The sequence below is a fragment of the Fulmarus glacialis genome, unplaced genomic scaffold, assembly GCF_000690835.1.
Source record: "Fulmarus glacialis isolate BGI_N327 unplaced genomic scaffold, ASM69083v1 scaffold15605, whole genome shotgun sequence".
Taxonomy (NCBI): domain Eukaryota; kingdom Metazoa; phylum Chordata; class Aves; order Procellariiformes; family Procellariidae; genus Fulmarus; species Fulmarus glacialis.
Window position 1 is genome coordinate 3,675 of NW_009213767.1, and position 18,372 is coordinate 22,046.

General features: G+C 46.5%; 1 protein-coding gene across 1 annotated transcript; it reads left to right on the forward strand.

The window, feature by feature from the left end:
• Positions 1-730: 730 nt before the first annotated feature.
• VCP (valosin containing protein) lies at positions 731-17,141 on the forward strand (the record flags this gene model as incomplete). Its single annotated transcript, XM_009578302.1, has 16 exons — positions 731-842; positions 1,232-1,404; positions 3,630-3,772; positions 4,752-4,882; positions 6,658-6,789; positions 7,198-7,300; positions 9,114-9,247; positions 9,501-9,636; positions 10,690-10,802; positions 11,467-11,631; positions 11,742-11,864; positions 12,945-13,157; positions 14,392-14,700; positions 15,613-15,768; positions 16,119-16,273; positions 16,687-17,141. Coding segments are annotated over 16 exons (2,404 nt in total), but the record flags the coding sequence as incomplete, so codon positions are not given.
• Positions 17,142-18,372: the final 1,231 nt, after the last annotated feature.

The window sequence follows — 18,372 nt, forward strand, 5'->3', positions numbered from 1 at the left end:
AGAGTGAATTATTTGCTGTATTAGATTTTGAAGGAAATTACTTAATCTGCCTTTCTTCCATTTCTTTGCTGCTGGATTCGCTCCATTTTGTCAAGGCTAACAAATTATCTGTCATATTTCTTGTGGTGTAGTGGGCTAGAGCTGCAGTGACTCCTGCAGGTATTACGGAAGGGTGCTTATATCCTAAAAAGGTGCTTATATCCTAAAAAGAAAACGCCATTTTTCATAAGCATTTGGATATTTCTACTGACTTGCTAGGTTTAACTAATAGGCCTCGACAGGCTAAACTCTTACAACTCTTCCTGTCAGGGGAGCTGCAGCATTGTCCTATAATTCCCCTATTTATCTGGGATTTGACGCCAAATAGACTTGAACTTTTGTGTTGGTCGCAGTGGTTACATGTGATTTCAGATGAGTCTGACTAATTCTTTTAGGTAAAACATCTTACAGTCAGCAACATCTCACAGACCACTTCTTTTCATAGATAGCTTCATAGCTATTTCCATTTGAGGCTAGTAAAGTAGTTACGTTTACTGACAGAAAACATTGTGCTTTGCACTTCTGCAGCTGGTGCCTGGAAAAAATGTTCTCCTTTGTCTTGCAAACAAGTATAGTTTCTAAAAGACAGGACAACAAAGAAACCTGTAGAAAATGGAGATGAAAAGAGGGGGGTGGTTGGAAAGAGGGGAGCAGTATCACTCAGCCTCGTAACTTCTGTTTTCTTTGCCAGTTCTAAAGCGGATGACTTGTCGACTGCTATTCTGAAGCAGAAGAACAGGCCCAATCGGTTAATTGTTGATGAAGCCATCAATGAAGACAACAGTGTTGTGTCACTGTCGCAGGTGCGTCATCTATAAAAGCAAAGCATTTAATCTGGTAATTTGCAAGCTGTTGATGTGTGTTAACTTGAAATGTAACTTTGCAACATGAATCCAAGTATTTGTGTCAGAAGCTGCAGCTGTTATGTGTGAGGGAGCGTGGTCTTGCCTTGTTTCCTAACACTCTTCCGTGATAAAATGTATTTTGATTCTCAATTTGTAGGATTCAGCTGAGCTTGTGCCCTTAGTCTGGCTTCAGGAATAACTCTTGACCAGTGCAGTGGGAGCCTCTGTCCTTGTGGATTTAGTATATTGCTTCCAAGATGTAATTCTCCAAAGTCAAGTAACTCTCCTTCAAATGCTTGAATTCATGTTTTGTCAAAAGCTTGTTCTAATGCGGTTACTGTTTACAGGCAAAAATGGACGAATTGCAGCTGTTCAGAGGAGACACTGTTCTGCTGAAAGGAAAGAAGAGGAGAGAAGCAGTCTGCATTGTTCTGTCAGATGATACCTGCTCAGATGAGAAGATTCGCATGAATAGGGTTGTTCGCAACAACCTGAGAGTGCGCCTGGGTGACGTGATCAGGTGAAGACTAGTTTGCTAACTGTTGTGTATCCCTGGGTTGCCTAAGTAATTTGTGCGCTGACTCTGAATTCATTGAGCCAGTAGCAGAGACAGGATCTGCAGGAGGTATTCTTACGCCTTCCAGAGGAAACCACAGAAATGTTTTCCAGTGCATGGCTGACATTGGGGATCTCTGTTTACTTTTGCATGTTTTTCTGGCTGTATGCATATTCAGATTAATTCTAAAAAATGATGCTAAAGATTCTTGAAGTCTTTTCACGACCTTTACAAACCCAGGTCCTGTCATTAATGAGTGGTTCAATTGGTTCAAGTGGTTCAATGACTGTTGTCACGGTCATCTTCCCAAATTTACATTGTCAGGTGAACTTACAAATTCTTCTTGTCTAAATTTTTAATGTCTACAGTGTTAGCTGTGGAAGGCATTAAGCAACATTTTGATTGATCTCGTAGTATCTGAGCTACCCTATGGCAAACAGAAGTTAAAACTTGCTAGAAATGAGTGACAAAAACATGAAGCAGTCAAATAGCAAGATTTAAAATCCCTGAACGATGTTTATATTCCGATCTTTGTTATACAATTAACTTTAAAATTAGGAATGTTTAAAAAGTGTTGCAGGGATTTTGTTGTGCAACGCTTGCAGAAAGTATCGCGAAAGCATTGAAGTATACGTCTTGGCTTATGGGAGACAGGTTCCATTCTGTGATGGGAGTAGGGAGAAAAATGTGTGAGCATTTCTTAAACATAAAAGGCTTAAATATGGGAGGGCTGACGGCTCTTCCTCCTGAGCGTCTTCGTAATCTGGAATATCCTGCATGTTCTGGGAAAATTGGAGCCTGGTCTCTGACACTAGACTTCCTGGCGTGATATCTGGAATAATCTTTAAATGCAAAATGTGTTTCATACAAACTTTGTAGAGGAGAGGAGTGAGGCTGTTCCACCCATACCTCTACCACTAGAAAATGCAAGTTTTAAACACCACTGTAGTTGGAAGCACTGTTGCATTCACAGTGCTTTGTGCCAGTCTGTGAATTTAAGGTAAAGGTGGATCCTTACTTTAACCTGATGTGGGGTTACCGTTGGAGTCGTTTCTAGTGTGACAGTTCAGCCTGTGCTCTCACCTTCTCTGCCGGGACTGTGTCTGTAGTGGTTGTCAACCTTCCAAATGCGTTACAGATTGTCTTAGCTTCGTTGCAAGGGTCAGAGGATTTTCACACCTCTTGCCCTCAAAGTTTTTCTTGCTGATCTTTAACTGCTTACTGTGTTACTTTCTGTGCCTGGTTTCTGCCAAAATCCAGATTCATGCGCTAATCACTTCCTGCCTGTGATCTGTCAACTGTTTTCCTTCTGGGGCAGTCTGTCTTGTCTTTTACCCTTTCTGCTGTATCCTCTCTGTAAAGCATGTGGTAAAGGAATCTATTAAGAGTCTCTAACAAAAGTCATGTATGAAAAGTTGCATGCTCAGCTGCAGTTCCACATAGGCTTTTCTTAGCTGGCAAAGCCAGTTTGAGCTTCTGCCACAGCTTGACACTCTGAGCTATTGCTACAGTAGGCTGTTGTTCTACACTGCAAAATAACAACTGTAGTGTTTATTTAAAAAAGGGGGAAGGGGCCTTCGGACTTTAACCTAAATGTCAGCCTCCACAAAGTGGGACTGACAGAGATACCTGGCTGCAAGCTGGTTACCCCTGGCTGGTGCTGTGAGAGCCTTCGCTCAGAATCAGGGCTGTCAGCAGCAGGGGCTCTGGTCTCTGTGGTAAGTTAGGGAGAGGGAGGAGCAAAGAGCTTCCCCCACCTCCCTTTCCCTTGCAGCTGGTTCAGCAGTACGCATTGCAGCTGGTTTAGCAGTAGCTCGCTGTTGAAACAGAAGTTGGCTCGTGACTCTCACAAGTCTTTAGGTGCATTAGTAACTTGTGAATTGCCTTGGGGATGGCGAGGGGGGCTACAGAAGAGCAGGGGGTAGGAAGAAAGTATGAAATTCCCCAGCGGCCTTGGGTAGGGCTGAGAGGAGTGAAGAAAAGTGTGCGTTGTGAACACTAGCTCTTGATGGGCATGATTTTTGCTTTGTCGGCACTGAAGTGTTCTTATGCAGGTGGGAAGTGTCGCCAGGGCTTTGGAGGGTCCTTTCTGGCATTTGTACTGGCCTGGGGAGGGGCATCACTGCCTTTTCCAAATTCAGGTGTCAGTCCAGCGTGATGTGGCTAACTGGAGTTTTCTTCTGTTGCAGCATCCAACCTTGCCCAGATGTGAAATACGGCAAACGTATCCATGTGCTGCCAATTGATGACACGGTGGAAGGGATCACGGGGAATCTGTTTGAGGTCTATCTCAAGCCGTACTTCCTGGAAGCGTACAGACCCATCAGGAAAGGTAATAGTGCCTGTTATTGAAGTCCTGAGGCAGCGAGTGTGAGCTAGTCCTGAGAGTGAATAAAGAGAATTTCTAGAAGCTTGCACAGATCTCTGTGAAGCATTAGACTGACATCTGTAGAGTGAGATTTTGCTAGTGCTAGTTTATTTTTTTCCTAATCTTCAGAAGAAAGGGTGATTGCTGCTGCTGGCTGGCAGAGCAGCTTAATAGTTCTCCGTTTTTTTGCTTCATGAGATGGGAGAGCATCAGAAAAGGCTCAGGTAGAACTCAGGAGAAAATCTCACTAAACTAAATTGCTACCACTTGATGGAATTGGGGAGTTGCCTGCATATTAATCAATTGGTTGGGTGTACCAGCTGGCACCCTGACTAAATTCAGTTCTTCAAAGTAATTTAATTAATAACTGGGAGAGTGCGTAGAAAACCAAATGCACTTTTGGAGTTGTGCCAGTAGCACTTCTGCTGGAACTAATAGGTCCTAATACACTATAAACACAAGCTGAAGTTATCCAGCTTCTGTAGCCCAGTTTAGCCAGGAGTCATAGTGTGGTATTATACATTTCTGCTTTTGGAGACAACCAGTTATAACTAGTAACAAGTAGTTATAATAACTTCAAAATGGATTTTTATTAAGTTAGGGCTTTTTGCCTGTTTTAGAAATGTTAAATTGAAAATGAATGGAAAAGAAACATGATTCCTTGCCTTTGTGTTTTGCATTTAGGCAGAGTATTCTTTTCTATTGTTTGCTGGTTTTGTTTGCTGTTTGTTACTGGATGAAATTTGAGAACTTTAACCGCTGCGGATCTAAACAGTGCTCGGGTAGTCACAGTACATCCAGCTCTGGAGTTTAAAATGCAGAGCAGTGTTACAAATGCCAGCAGTGTAACCCACTTCTTGTCCTCTGGGGCTGCTGGTAGTATAAGGGTCGACGTTTTGCAGACGTTGGTTGCAGCGGGCTGCTGAAGTGTGGTGTTTTACAGGTGACATCTTCTTGGTGCGTGGAGGGATGCGTGCAGTGGAGTTCAAAGTGGTGGAGACAGATCCCAGTCCGTACTGCATAGTGGCTCCGGACACGGTGATCCATTGTGAAGGAGAGCCCATCAAACGAGAGGTGAGCAGAATCCTGCTACGCTGTTCTATTTGGAATCCCTTCTGTCCGAAATCTATTTCTGTGACAGTGCTTGAGTGCAGCAGTGTTTGCTGTTGCTGTTTTGGCATTTTATGTATTGAATGTAATGGTTAGCAACTCCGGTTTCAGGAGATGAGCTGCTGCTGAAGGTAGTCAGAGAAAGGTACTTCCAGTGTCCTTCCTCATATGCTGAGATAGCACCAGTGCGTAGGTTTGCTGATGAGATGCCATACTTCAGCAGCAGCTGGTTTTGCATCTGCTTCCACATCTCTTGTGCTGGACTTAGATGCATCTTTTAATCCCAAAGTTCCCTTGATCCCTAGCAGGGAGAGCTTATAATGTTGCTAAATTTCATGCCACGTGAAAAGAAAGCAATTAGTGCTTTTTCAGTGAGAAATTTGAAATCCCAAAATGGTTGACTCTAAATTAAAAAAAAACAAAAAAAACCAAAAAAAAATTCCCCAGTCCCTTAAGGTGTCTAACCTTGAGTGTCCCAAGCTTGAGGCAGCCTGAGTGGCTTCTCTGTCAGATCTTGGCCACCTTACTGTTACAGAGTAGGAAGTCTCAGAGAAATGAGCTAAGGTGGTTGCATGCTTCATAAAGTAAGTGCCTTTTTACTACCTGCAAATCAGGGTTGAGTGCTGGTTTGTAGTTGCCTTCTGAAAAATTCTCTGTGTGACACTTGTGAGGCTGCATCTGGGCACCCCATGAGTCCAGTTTGGGCTCTTCAGGACATGGCAGAGACAGATAGGAGCAAGTTCAGCCAAAGCCGCCAAAGTGATGAGGAGCTGGAGGTCAGAATGAATGAGGAGGGGCTGGGAGAGTGGGATAATGCAGCCTGGAGAAGGAAAGGCAAAGGGGCAGGCTTACTGGCAATTGCCAGTTGGGAAGGGGTAGATGACCGGGCTCTTCTGAGAACTGTGCCCAGCGACAGGACTAGAGGCAGTGGCATAAGCTGGATCAAGGGAAATTCCGAGTAATTCTAGCAAAAATATTTCTCCCAACCCTGGAGGAGGCCCCAGAGAGGGCAGGAATCTCCAAACCTGGAGACCTTCAGTGCTTGGTAGAGCCAGACCCTGACTGACCTGCTTGAGGTAGCAGTTCCTGTTTGTGGGGCTTGGACTGAGCCCCTCTGAGATTCCAGACTGTGTTATTTTATTATTTTAGTGTGGCCTGATGTTACAGATAACTAAGGCCACTAGAGATTTGGACAGCCAAATGAATGGATGCTGTAGAGCTATACTGGAAGAGTTGGTTACAGTTGATCGTATCTGCGTGTCTGGATCTTAACATTCTCTGTTAATTTGAGTCAATCCCAAAAGACACCACTACATCTGAGAACTGTATGACAGCTACAGTACGTCAAGTAGTTGGAGATATCACTTACAGTTTAAGGAATAAGTATATTTTATACTAAGCTTCATTGTTTGTTGCTGTCTTTGTTAGCCACATCGAAGGTTTGCAGAGCTTGTATGGCACTAGATCTGTAGGGAACCTGGCAGCAGAGGCTGTCATTCAAGAGGGTGGGCTTTAGTGAGATCTAGGCACATGCAGGCAATTCCCTTTGTATGTCTGGGAAGACAGAGCTAAGAAACAATTGTAGAATCCTAGACACCAGAAAGACTTGAAAGTGAGAATCTCGAGACAGCAAAGAAATGGCTATGAGCAAAAACCTGGATTCCTGGCTTCTGTGGACTGGGAGGGGTTGTTGAACTATTGTTTTCACTCAAATGTTTAATATATTTCCTTCTGGATAGGATGAAGAGGAGTCACTGAATGAAGTGGGCTATGATGACATTGGTGGTTGCCGGAAGCAGCTGGCTCAAATCAAAGAGATGGTGGAACTTCCCCTCCGACACCCTGCGCTCTTCAAGGCCATAGGGGTGAAGGTAAGTCCCTGTGTGCACCAGGTGGATGAGTGGGCTTGCCCTTGCACGTGACTTTTGATGTCAGAGGTTTATGAGGCGTTGGCAGGGGGAATAAGTCATTTGTGGGGTTTTTTTAAATGCTGGTGTTAGGAAAAGTATTTCCTTACATGTTCTGGACACAGATTAAAGTACTGGCAACTTGTAAAATGGAGTGATGCTTTGAATCAGCACTGTCAGTTACTGGCAGGGTTTTTGTTTGTGTGTCATGCAAAGTAGTAAGGGTGTTGATAGCAATGCTGCGATGACAGCTGTTGCATGAGTTTGCATCGCAATTTCGGACTGGCTTTATCACACGCTTACAATTTCACTGTGCAGCCTCAGACATTCAGATACTAGCTCACCACCTAAATCCCTTGCCTTTGTCCTCAGCCTCCACGTGGGATCCTGCTGTACGGTCCTCCTGGCACTGGTAAAACACTGATTGCCCGAGCGGTGGCCAACGAAACGGGGGCTTTCTTCTTCCTGATCAACGGTAAGTTTTGCAGCTGCTTTGGCCCCAGATCTCTCGTGTGCTCATTCATCCATCTTATGGTAATGAATGGTGTTCATAGGACTTGCAGAGCCACATTGTCTCCCTGACATCCTTCCTTACCTCTTTCAAGCATGCCTCTGGGGACACATGGAGGCCATTTGTGTGGAAGCATCTGTAGTGGCACTTCCCTTAAGCTTGATTGTGTTGTAGCAGGGTGGTTGGAAGACAGGTTTGCGACGCAGGGACTTGGAGTCTGTCTGGTTGGGCGTTCATTTGTGTTGGTGAGGCAGAACTGAGAGAAAAGTGCTGAGATTATTCTAAGTATATGGGTGCAGGACACTTGCTTCTGTTGCTGCCAGCACATTCCATTCAGAAAAGAAGCTGGTCTGCTGTGGATTTCTCTTTCCCCTCAAGTAAAACGCAAGACCTGTTTTGTTTCATATAATGTTAATTGGGACGAACTTTCCTGAAAGCTATAATGAGTACCTTGGGACTTAGCTACAAGTGGTAGAATCTCCTGTTGATAACCTTCACCTGTAGCAGTTGAGATGGTTACTGGTTTATGTCCAGTAAGGAACAAATTCTGAATTTTCCTCACTGCTTTTCTGTCCTGTTTTACAGTCAGTGCTGGAATAACTGAACATTTTTACTTACGGAGTACTGCTTTTCTTTTAGGATTTCAGTCACATAGACCCATGAAGGTGATAGCAAAGGAGTGTATAGCACAGTATAGCAGTGACCAGCAGTAGCGAAGTGACTTGCTTTGTATTGCAAGATATCAGATGTAAATGGGCTGGTTTTAACCATATGTCGCCCTTGTCATATACTTCCTAAAGTGTGTGGAAGCTGTCACTGAATGCTAATGAGCCAGCCGTTTCTTCACACACTTGTATTTCTATTGCATGACAAAAATAACATTGTCAGAGTTAGCGATGCATTCTCTGTCTGCTGGTCCCAAGGCTGGAGCTGCAGGAAGTGTTGTAGACAGAGCTGGTATGAACTGCTGGGTTACCTGTAAGGAAACACTCTTAGCACCTGCCTGCACCAGTGGCTCTGTGGCTCTGTGGTGCGCTTCAGTCACCTAGCAGCTTTGCACTCCTGAGGGTCAGGTTTCTTTTTCTTGGATCTTATATAAGCATATTTTCTATTCCTTACCACTCCCATCAGCATGATGAAAAAATCTGTAAAAACAGAATAGATCTGTAAGCCTACACTTGTGTTCAGCCATTGTAGGAGATCTCAGGGGAATGCTGTCCTTCCTTCTGGGATTGATGTGCTTACACGTTTTTTTTTCTTTTTTCATTTATTCATTGAGACGAGATGGGGTTTGCGTTTTTGGTTTTGTTTTGTTCGGTTTTTTTAAACTCATTTATAGGATCTTACAGAGGTAAACATATACCTGTGTATGTAAGCTAAAGGCAGCTTCAGTATCGTAGGCTTTTTCCTACCCTATCCTGATAATTCATTACCGTATAATTTGATTGGTTCTCTTGCAAGCTAGGACTGGCATTAACAGTGGGTGGTGGCACATTACAGAGAAGCTCACCAAGTGTGAAAGAGGCAGCTAAAGGTAGCTCCTTGACTAGCCCTGCATTCTGTTAGAGTAAACTGGAAACACCAGAATAATGATAGAAGATAATTCTGCATGCTGTTCTTGCCTGTTCAGCTGCAAATTTAGTGAACTCAGTTGATAGTATTTGCTTTGGCTTGAAATATAGATTGTCCCATGTGAACGTTGTACTGAAAAAATTCAGCTACATGTCTTGGGGCTAGCTGCCTCTCTTCTGAGTGCCATAGTGCTGCTATTTTTCAGGTCCTGAGATCATGAGCAAGTTGGCTGGTGAGTCTGAGAGCAACCTGAGGAAAGCCTTTGAAGAAGCAGAGAAGAATGCTCCTGCCATCATCTTTATTGATGAACTGGATGCTATTGCTCCTAAGAGAGAGAAGGTAAAGAAAGCTTGTAGAAGGTAAAGAAGTATGTCCTTTTTGGTAGCAGCTGTCACGAATCTCTGCATTTGACTACACGTAAAGCAATATTTAACTGAATGCCTGATTTCACTTGGATGTGAGAAGAATCAGATACAGTTCACCATGTTTCCTAGCAGCTCGTGGCTGTCGTATCTGTCCACTCTGGTGCCGTATTAGCTCCTGTGCTGTGTTGTAGAGCTTTTGGTCTAACCACTGCTTTCTCTCTCCGTAGACTCATGGAGAGGTGGAACGTCGCATAGTGTCTCAGCTGTTGACTCTTATGGATGGATTGAAACAGAGAGCACACGTGATCGTTATGGCAGCTACCAACAGACCTAACAGCATTGACCCAGCACTCAGGCGATTTGGTAATCACAATTGCAGTCTCTTTCTTGTGTATCATGTACTTTGTTTCAGGCTATGCTTCAGCGGCCTTGGAAGGATTGAGCAGAAATTAATACTAAACAATTTCTGTGTGTTACCTAAACTATTGACTTGTCTCTAGGTGCTTGTTTGAAATTAATTTCTAGCCTTCCTGCCTTTGGTATCATTTTCTGTGCCGTATTAGGTGAGAACTTCTAGAAGTAAAAAAATACTTTGAAGTGGGAAAGTGTGCTAGCCTCTATTAGATGAAGCTATTTCAGGACACACTGAAGGAGTAAATGCTCAAGGGGTTGTTCCTGCCTTAGGCTGCAGAAGGCTCTGAATTGTCTGATTTCTCTTTCTTTTATTGATGAGAAGTCTGGTAGTTTCTGAGATTCAGGTTTTCGAAACTTTGCATTGTGAATGAATGTCTGGTGTATGACCAGTTGGTAAAGTCTATAACAGCAAACCAGTCAAGTGTGCAGAGGAAAACAGCCTCTTAAATGTGTAGCGAGCCATTTGAATGCACAGTATGGCTAGAGGAAAATGATAGTTGTACGTACCTTAGTTAATATTGCAGTAATACCTAGGTGTCCTGCCTCTCCAGATATTGGGGCAGTTCATGTTTTTCACCACTTGGGTACTGCTATGAAAGTTCTGAAAAATGAAATCTTTCAGTATTTGCGGACTCTTGTGATGAGGACACAAAGGTAGCAATAAACAAAAATGTCTCGTATGTTGGTTCAGAGAAGCGTATTTCCCTAAAAATGAGGCTTAGAAAAAGTTACTAAACCAGCAGTCCTCTGTGTCATATAATCTTAAACTCTAGGTAATAGAGTAGTCTCACTTTCCCTAAATGGCTAAAGCCTTTCCTCCTTCTCTGATCTGACGCTGCTACTGTGCTGATAGATGCTGCAGAGAAATCCAAAGCTCTGGCATTTTCTGAAATTGTATGTGTTTGTGGCTTGTCATCAGGTTGTTCAGTCAGAGGAAGGCAGCAACTGCAACTCCTCTAGTTCGCAGAATCAGCAGCTCAGCATATGTTTTGTACTCCCCAGGTCGTTTCGACAGAGAGGTAGATATCGGTATCCCAGATGCCACCGGGCGCCTGGAGATCCTGCAGATCCACACAAAAAATATGAAACTGGCTGATGATGTGGATCTGGAACAGGTGAGTAGCGTGCTATTAGGAAAGCTTGTCTCTGCAGACAGAAGTTCCCGATGCTCTGTTTTGTAGTGGAAGAGTTGTTAAGGCTCCATCGCATAAATGTACTTGCTCATTTAGGACAGCATGAAACTGGGTGAATGAATGTGTGATCTCTGGGCTTCCTTCTAACTGGTTTACCAGCAACCAAAAATCCTCACTCACTAGTTAAGAATAGCATGGCTAAGTGAAACAAACGTGTTTCAGTCCAGTCTGAGAGTGCCTTGCCACTCTCCTCCTGGGTCCGTTTGCTGTGACATTCTCCTTAAAAGTAAAGCAAACCTGAAACAAGCTCACACAGAGCTGGGTGAGCATTGTGGTGGCACTGGTCACCACATATAAACTGGATGGTTCCTGTAATCTCTGTCCTGAATGAAGAACTGCAGTCCTCAGGGTTATCTTTCTGCACACCATCTGAATTCCAGTTGCAGCTTTGATCTCAAGTAGGAGGTGAAACAGCGGTGTCTTGGCCTGTTAAATATGTGGTAGCGTCTTGAATCCGCAGCAAAGCACTGATGTTCCTGTCCTCCAGAGCTTTGTTGCACTTCCCAGTGAGTGACCAGAGCATCCATTGCCCTTGCAGAGTGCTTGCTTGTATCCCTGTGAGTCATAGTCAGTGCTCTGCTTTCAGGTGGCAAACGAGACCCATGGCCATGTTGGTGCTGACTTGGCTGCTCTTTGCTCAGAAGCTGCTCTTCAGGCTATCAGAAAGAAGATGGATCTCATAGACTTAGAAGATGAAACCATCGATGCTGAAGTGATGAACTCGCTGGCTGTGACCATGGATGACTTCAGGGTAATGCAGGAGCGCCCCTCTTTCTTTTGGGTGCAATATCTAATTGCTCATCTGAAGCAAGTGAACATAATGTGTTAGAATTCATATAATGCCATTTCTTCTAATGATAGTGGGCTCTGAGCCAGAGCAATCCTTCTGCTCTTCGGGAGACTGTGGTGGAGGTGCCACAAGTTACCTGGGAAGATATTGGTGGTCTAGAAGATGTAAAGAGAGAACTCCAGGAGCTTGTACAGGTAAGGGCTTCCAACAGATTTTTGCCTAGTCAGCTTGAAAAATAATTCTAATAATAAAATCCAGAACTTCTTTAGATTCCCATTTGGGCTGTGAACAGGGTAAATGCAGAGGTTTTTATGGTATTTGCTTGTAATGGACTGAGAATACCATGCTGTTCCATCTTGGTGAACTTGGAGAGGAAGGTGCTGGGAAGCAGCAGCAGGCTTTCCTTAGCTGAGTCTACAGTGTCATCTTGCGTGGGTGTTGTGCTGCATGCAGAAACAGCAGCAGTTCTGCTTGTCTTAAGTGGAGACCAGCAGTGGGACCACTGCTGAAAATCCTCTTACGTGCTGGCTCTATATGCCAGAAAGTGGATGAAGATTCTCATGCGGAGAGCCTCCGAAGGGCTTCCTATCAGCGTTAGCACAGGGACATGTGAGAAGTAATTGTGAAGCCTTTTACAAAGGGAAAGACTGGCACAAAAAGTCATGAATGGTCTGTGGAAACTCCTGGTGGCTGCATTGGGATGGTCTGGGTTTGATACGTTCCTGCTTTCATGTGGCACTGTAGGAACATCCTGTCTGTGGATAAAAGAATCTAATTTTCAATCTAATTTTCTGACGTTAAAATCATCACCTGTCTCTGACCTTGTTGGTGAGGGTAAATGCTCCTATCAGACACCTTGCCTGTCTCTGGAGAGCAGAGCGAATAGGTTAGATAATGAGCTGTTCCCTTTTGCTTCTGCAAGGCAGATGGAAGTTGTGGTTAAGTGTGCTGGAAAACTGCCTGAACTAGTACTTAGTTCTCAGAGGTTGTTTAAGGCAGCTTTCCAAGTTAGCTGTGGTGCTTTTCAAACCAGTGTTCAGTGGCACCGAGCAAGCAGGATCTTGTGTTTAACCCACCAGAAATCTCAGACAATGTTTCTGGTAGGAGGAGAAACAAAACTGACCTAGAGAAAGATGTCTCTGCCGATGGCAGTGGGGTGGACTAGATGATCTTTGAAGGTCCCTTCCCACCCAAACCATTCTGTGATTCTAAGGTACTGGTCTGTTCTGGCTCATCACGAGAGGTTTTTGTTTGTTGGTTTTGTTCTCCTTCAGTATCCTGTGGAGCACCCAGACAAGTTCCTCAAATTTGGTATGACCCCATCAAAAGGGGTTCTGTTCTACGGGCCACCTGGCTGTGGTAAGACGCTGCTGGCCAAAGCCATTGCCAACGAATGCCAGGCAAACTTCATTTCCATCAAGGGGCCGGAATTGCTCACCATGTGGTTTGGCGAGTCTGAAGCCAACGTGCGTGAGATTTTTGACAAGGTAAGTGTTTCTTCTACTCCCTGTGCTATGTTTGTGCTGAGGTACCCCCAGAACTGTGTCTCCACTGCATCTGTCTTACTGGCCTGCTTCTTCTTTGTGTCTTCTGTGTTTTCCCCACTTGCACGGAGAGCAGGGGCTGCTTTCCTAATGTTAGGGAATTAATCCTTTTCAGCAACAAAGCTATTTAAACTGTTTTCTCTACCTGCAATTTGCATCTGTTGTTACAGTGCCTTAGCAGTGAAGCTAGCGGTATGATGGCATAGATATTCTCCACATCCCTGAAAACTTACCGTGACACCTCATTAGCCATCACCATCTACACATTTTCAAAATATCCTGTGGGTTCTTGTCCTGCAATATACATGGCTTAGAAAGGAGCTCACTCCTACTGCCCAGTTGCCCCATAGATAGTGTGGCCTCCTGTCCCAGAAGGTATCTGCATGGATTATCCTGGGAGTCCTCGCTCTTGTGGTCAGGGAAGGTGCTGATAGAACAAAGTTGGAAGGAGAGTGAGAGAGAAAAATTTAGGTTGGGAGGGAACCTCAGAGACCATCTAGTCCAGCTGTTTGTCCAGAGCAGGGAGGTAACTTGGAAATTTGATCAGGTTGCTCAATGCCTCATGTTCTGAACATATGCTAAAGGGTGGAGAATCCCTGTCCTCTCTGGGCCTGTGTGCTAGTGTTTTAGCTCTCTCACTGCAAAGAATTCTTTTTCCTTATTTCTAACTGGAATTTTCTTTGCAGCCATTTGTGTCTGTGGTCTTTCATCCTTTCACTGCATACCTCGAAGAAAGATCTGGCTCCCTTTTCCCTATAACTACCCATTAGGTAGCTGAAGACAACGATTGGATTTCCACCTTCCATTGGATGTATCTCGCCCACTGATACTTGAGTCCTAAATAACCAATTGATGTCCCCAGGTGTTGCAGGGAGAGTTCTAGTCCAGGCAAATTGGCTCCAGCTTTCCCTCTAGGCATTGGAGTTATCACCCTTCTGCCAGGTTCACAATGCCCCCAGCTCTGGGGAAATTCAGCTGCTTCTTCAGGAGATTTTGATTGAGGGTTTGTGTGGCAGGAGACTCTCCTGGAGCAGCTCCTCCCAGCTCTCCTTGCAGCAGCAGTGCTCTGGTATTCCTCTGAGCGGCTTTAGTGGTAGGGTAGGCTTAGTGTGAAATCAGCGTGCTCCTCGCCAGGTGGTATTAATATGTACTAATTGTGCCCATTTGCTTTTTGCAGGCCCGCCAAGCAGCCCCTTGTGTGCTCTTCTTTGATGAGTTGGACTCCATTGCAAAGGCTCGAGGTGGGAACATCGGCGATGGTGGTGGTGCTGCAGACCGCGTCATCAACCAGATCCTGACAGAGATGGACGGCATGTCCACCAAGAAGAACGTCTTCATCATCGGTGCCACCAACAGACCAGACATCATTGACCCAGCCATCTTGCGCCCCGGCCGCCTGGATCAGCTCATCTACATCCCCCTGCCTGACGAGAAGTCCCGGGTTGCTATTCTTAAGGCCAACCTGAGGAAATCGCCAGTTGCCAAGGTAGGATCTGTGCCCTGACTGCGTCCGACTTGGGTTTGCTGTGTGCTGCACATGCTTCTCACAAGCTGGGGACAGAGCAGAGGGCTGGTGGCTGCTCCACACGGTACAGAACTGGGAAACCTTCAGTCCCTGAAGGATGGAAATTAAGAGGTATGGGGAGGCTTGAGCTCTGAGGCTAGGTATCAATGAAGCTAGGTGTTGGTGTGTAAACACAGCAGGTCTTTGTCATATAGTGGGGTTCTGCCCACAGTGCGGGAACAGGAAAGCTTATTATGGCAAGATGGAAAAGATTCTTGTACTCTGAAAGAAAATTAAATATAGAACACGGGGTGGGAAATGGAAGTTGAAGAGGAACCACTGCAGTTAATTGTTGCTGAGCTCTGTCATAGGCAAGAGCTTATGTCCCTTGCCTGGGGAGCAGGCAATAACGCAACTGATAGTTAATCAGAGAGAAGCAGATGTCAAGTGACAGCTCAAGCTTTTTTATGCCAAGCTTACCTTTTTAGGTTCTGTTGGGAAGGAAAACTTCAAAAGAGGTTGCAGTGCTACCCCCTCAGTTGAAGGGAAGAAGGAGGAGGTCAGTTGTCTTGGTCTGCCTCTGCCCCATCTCCATTTCCAGTCTGGCAGTGTTTCATTTGACTCCTAATGCTGACACCTGAGCAAATCATGTCCCAAATCCACAAGTGCAGAGGCATTTATAGGCGCTTCGTGGATTCTTGGTGGGTGTGTGGGGAGTGTGGCCTGCCTTTGTGTGTGGCTAACTTTTCCCAGAAACAACAACCTTAACAGCTGGTATTTTCAAAACTGGACAAAGTTAAGGCAGCACCTTGGTACCATGGGATCTGAAGACACCTCTCTGTCACCTGAGGTTGTAAGGTGTTAAGGAGAGGCCTCTTTTTTTTTTTTCACTAGGATGTCGACCTGGATTTCCTAGCTAAGATGACCAATGGCTTTTCGGGGGCTGACCTGACAGAAATTTGCCAGCGTGCCTGCAAACTGGCCATCCGCGAGTCCATCGAGAGCGAGATCAGGCGAGAACGCGAGAGGCAGACCAACCCTTCCGCCATGGTGAGTGGGCACTCTGAGCTTTCCCTGCTCATGAGACAGGCAGCCCACCTCTGCCTGTGGGTGAGCTGCGACGTGTTCCTCTCTGTAAACCTCGGGTGGGAACGAGCGGGCTCTCGGCACAGAGTGTGGAGCTGGAGCACTTTGTTCTCATCTTGTGGGAACGCGAGGCCCTCCTGGGGTGCCTCATCATCAGCATTGCTCAGAGTGGGCTCATGGTCTGCTGCAGTGTCCCTCTCCAGCCCCTGCCTTGGAGGGTGTTGGAGCATCCTGGCCTGGAGGGAGGCTGTGGGTGTCTGTCGGGCGATGGAGCTCGGGCACGCAGCTCACCTGGGCCCTCCATCCTGCTGCAGGAAGTGGAGGAGGACGACCCGGTTCCTGAGATACGCAGGGATCACTTTGAGGAGGCCATGCGCTTTGCTCGCCGCTCTGTCAGTGACAACGACATCAGGAAATATGAGATGTTTGCACAGACTCTACAGCAGAGCCGTGGCTTTGGCAGCTTCAGGTAACCGAGGGGAATGAGGGGAGGATAGCGTGGCTCAGCCAGCCCCAGAGCGGAGCACTGAGGCAGCTTTCTGCTGGACTCTGGATGACAAACCCCTTTTCCACCGTGCTTTTCCATTCTCCCAGCATGTACGGCAGCCAGTACAAAGCGTGGCGGGGGCGGGTGTAGACTGTGCTGCAGCTCGGTTGTAGCTGCTCAGTTAGTGCTCCTGAAGTCCATCAACCCTTTTTTCCTTTAATACAAGTGGCAGCTGTTTGAGCCTTTTGCCTGACCTGCTGTAAGGCTTCATCCCATTTCTCCTGCCCGTCCTACTTGGCACCGGGGTGTTGGCGTGGAGGGAGGGGATGGCTCTGAGTTGTGAGGAGGCTTTTGAACAGCATCTTTTCTCTCCCCTTCTGCACTGCTGCACGCAGGTTCCCGTCAGGTAACCAGGGCGGCGCTGGCCCGAGCCAAGGCACAGGAGGCGGCAGCGGGGGCAACGTGTACAGTGAAGACAATGACGATGATCTCTACGGTTAACTCGCTGTCCTCGGTGGACCAAACTCCAAATCAGGCCACGTTGTACAGGGAAAAATCCAATGTTCAATGGACTCTCGGCTTCTTCATTCCTCAGTCAGAACAGTGTAGCTGCACGTCAGACTTTGTACAGGGAATGTTTTCTGCAAACACAAATCCAGACCGTTGTTCAGTTGGGAGACAGACAGTGAATTAACAAGGAGGGGAACCGACTTAATTTCTGAGAAATTTCTGTTCTAGTTTATGTGGCAGAATCAGCAGCTTTAGCAAAGGGTACAACGCTAGCCTGTATAAAAAAAAAAAAAAAACCACAAAAATAATAAAAAAAAAAAAAAAATCCCACAAAACTCTAGCCAGCCCCGGCAGTTCCTTTGTGCGGCACTGGCACGGCGTAGCTGGTGCTGTGTGTAAGCCCCGTGTTTCAGGTGCTGTGCGAGCACTCCTGGCTCTGGTGGAGCCCCTCTGGGTGTGGGCTTCCCTGCTCTTCATTCTTAACACCTCTTAGCTCAGTTAAGGGAAGAAATCGGTTTGGCAGTGTCTCCTCTGCCCTGGCTTGGCAGGAAGCACCCGGTAAGGGGGCCTGGCAGCAGGTATCTGTTGCTTCTTCGGTGCTGGCCATGAGCTGTCGGGTCTCCTGCTGCTTTTGGCTTCTCTGTGGCAAAGGACTTCTCCAGCAACCCCTGTCTTGTCCGCCCTGCCCGAAGGCAGGCGCGAGGGGGCTGTGGGGCTGTCTCTGGGGTTTGTGGTGCAGCGTGACGCCATTATGGTGAGGGAAGAGGGGAGCTTCAGCACAGTACTTCATGCGTCCCCTTGGGTTTCTGGTGACAGTCTTGGCTCTCTGCTGCCAGCCTGCCCCGTGTTGTGCCCCATACTTGGTAGTCAGGTTCTGATCACGGTTCTTCTCCTTCCTTTCCGCTTCTTCTAGCTCACTGCTTTGCTCCTTGGTTTATTTTCCCTTCTCTGAACTGAAAAATGTGCTACTGCTGTACTTCTTTGCGTTTTATGTGAGAGAAGCCCTGGGTCTGGTCCCGTCTGCTCCCAGTGGGACGGGAAGCTGGATACGGCCCAGCTCCGAGCCGGAGGAGGGAGCCTGTTTGAGGCGACGGCTGTAGGACTCACAGAGCGGCCATGTGGTGTCGGTTTTTGGGGGGGTGCAGGAACTGAGGGTCTCTGCCAAGAGAGTTAAGTGCAGATTGTGTGGCAGAAGGGTACCCCAGGCCTTTGAGGCTGAGCCGTGATGGAGAGGGCAACATTCCCCCTGGCAGGAGTTGTGTGGGGCCTGGGCGGTGGGAGCTTCTGCCCCAAAGCCTGGCAGATCTTGGAGGGCTCCATCAAACCAGCTAGGTTTAAGGAATGGGAGTATCACAATGGCAGAAGGACTGCACTGTCCATGAGAGGAGGCTTGTGCATAGCCGTGGGGAGAAACGCGCTGAAATTGGGAACGCTGTGTTTAAATAGCACAACCTCCTGCGGGGGTAGGAGGCCACGTAGGCCCCGGGGAGGGGGGCAGCTCAGGTGCTCCGTCCTACTTCAGAGCGCTCTGCCAGCACCGCTCCTGCCCTGTCCTCATGCCACCCCTGTCA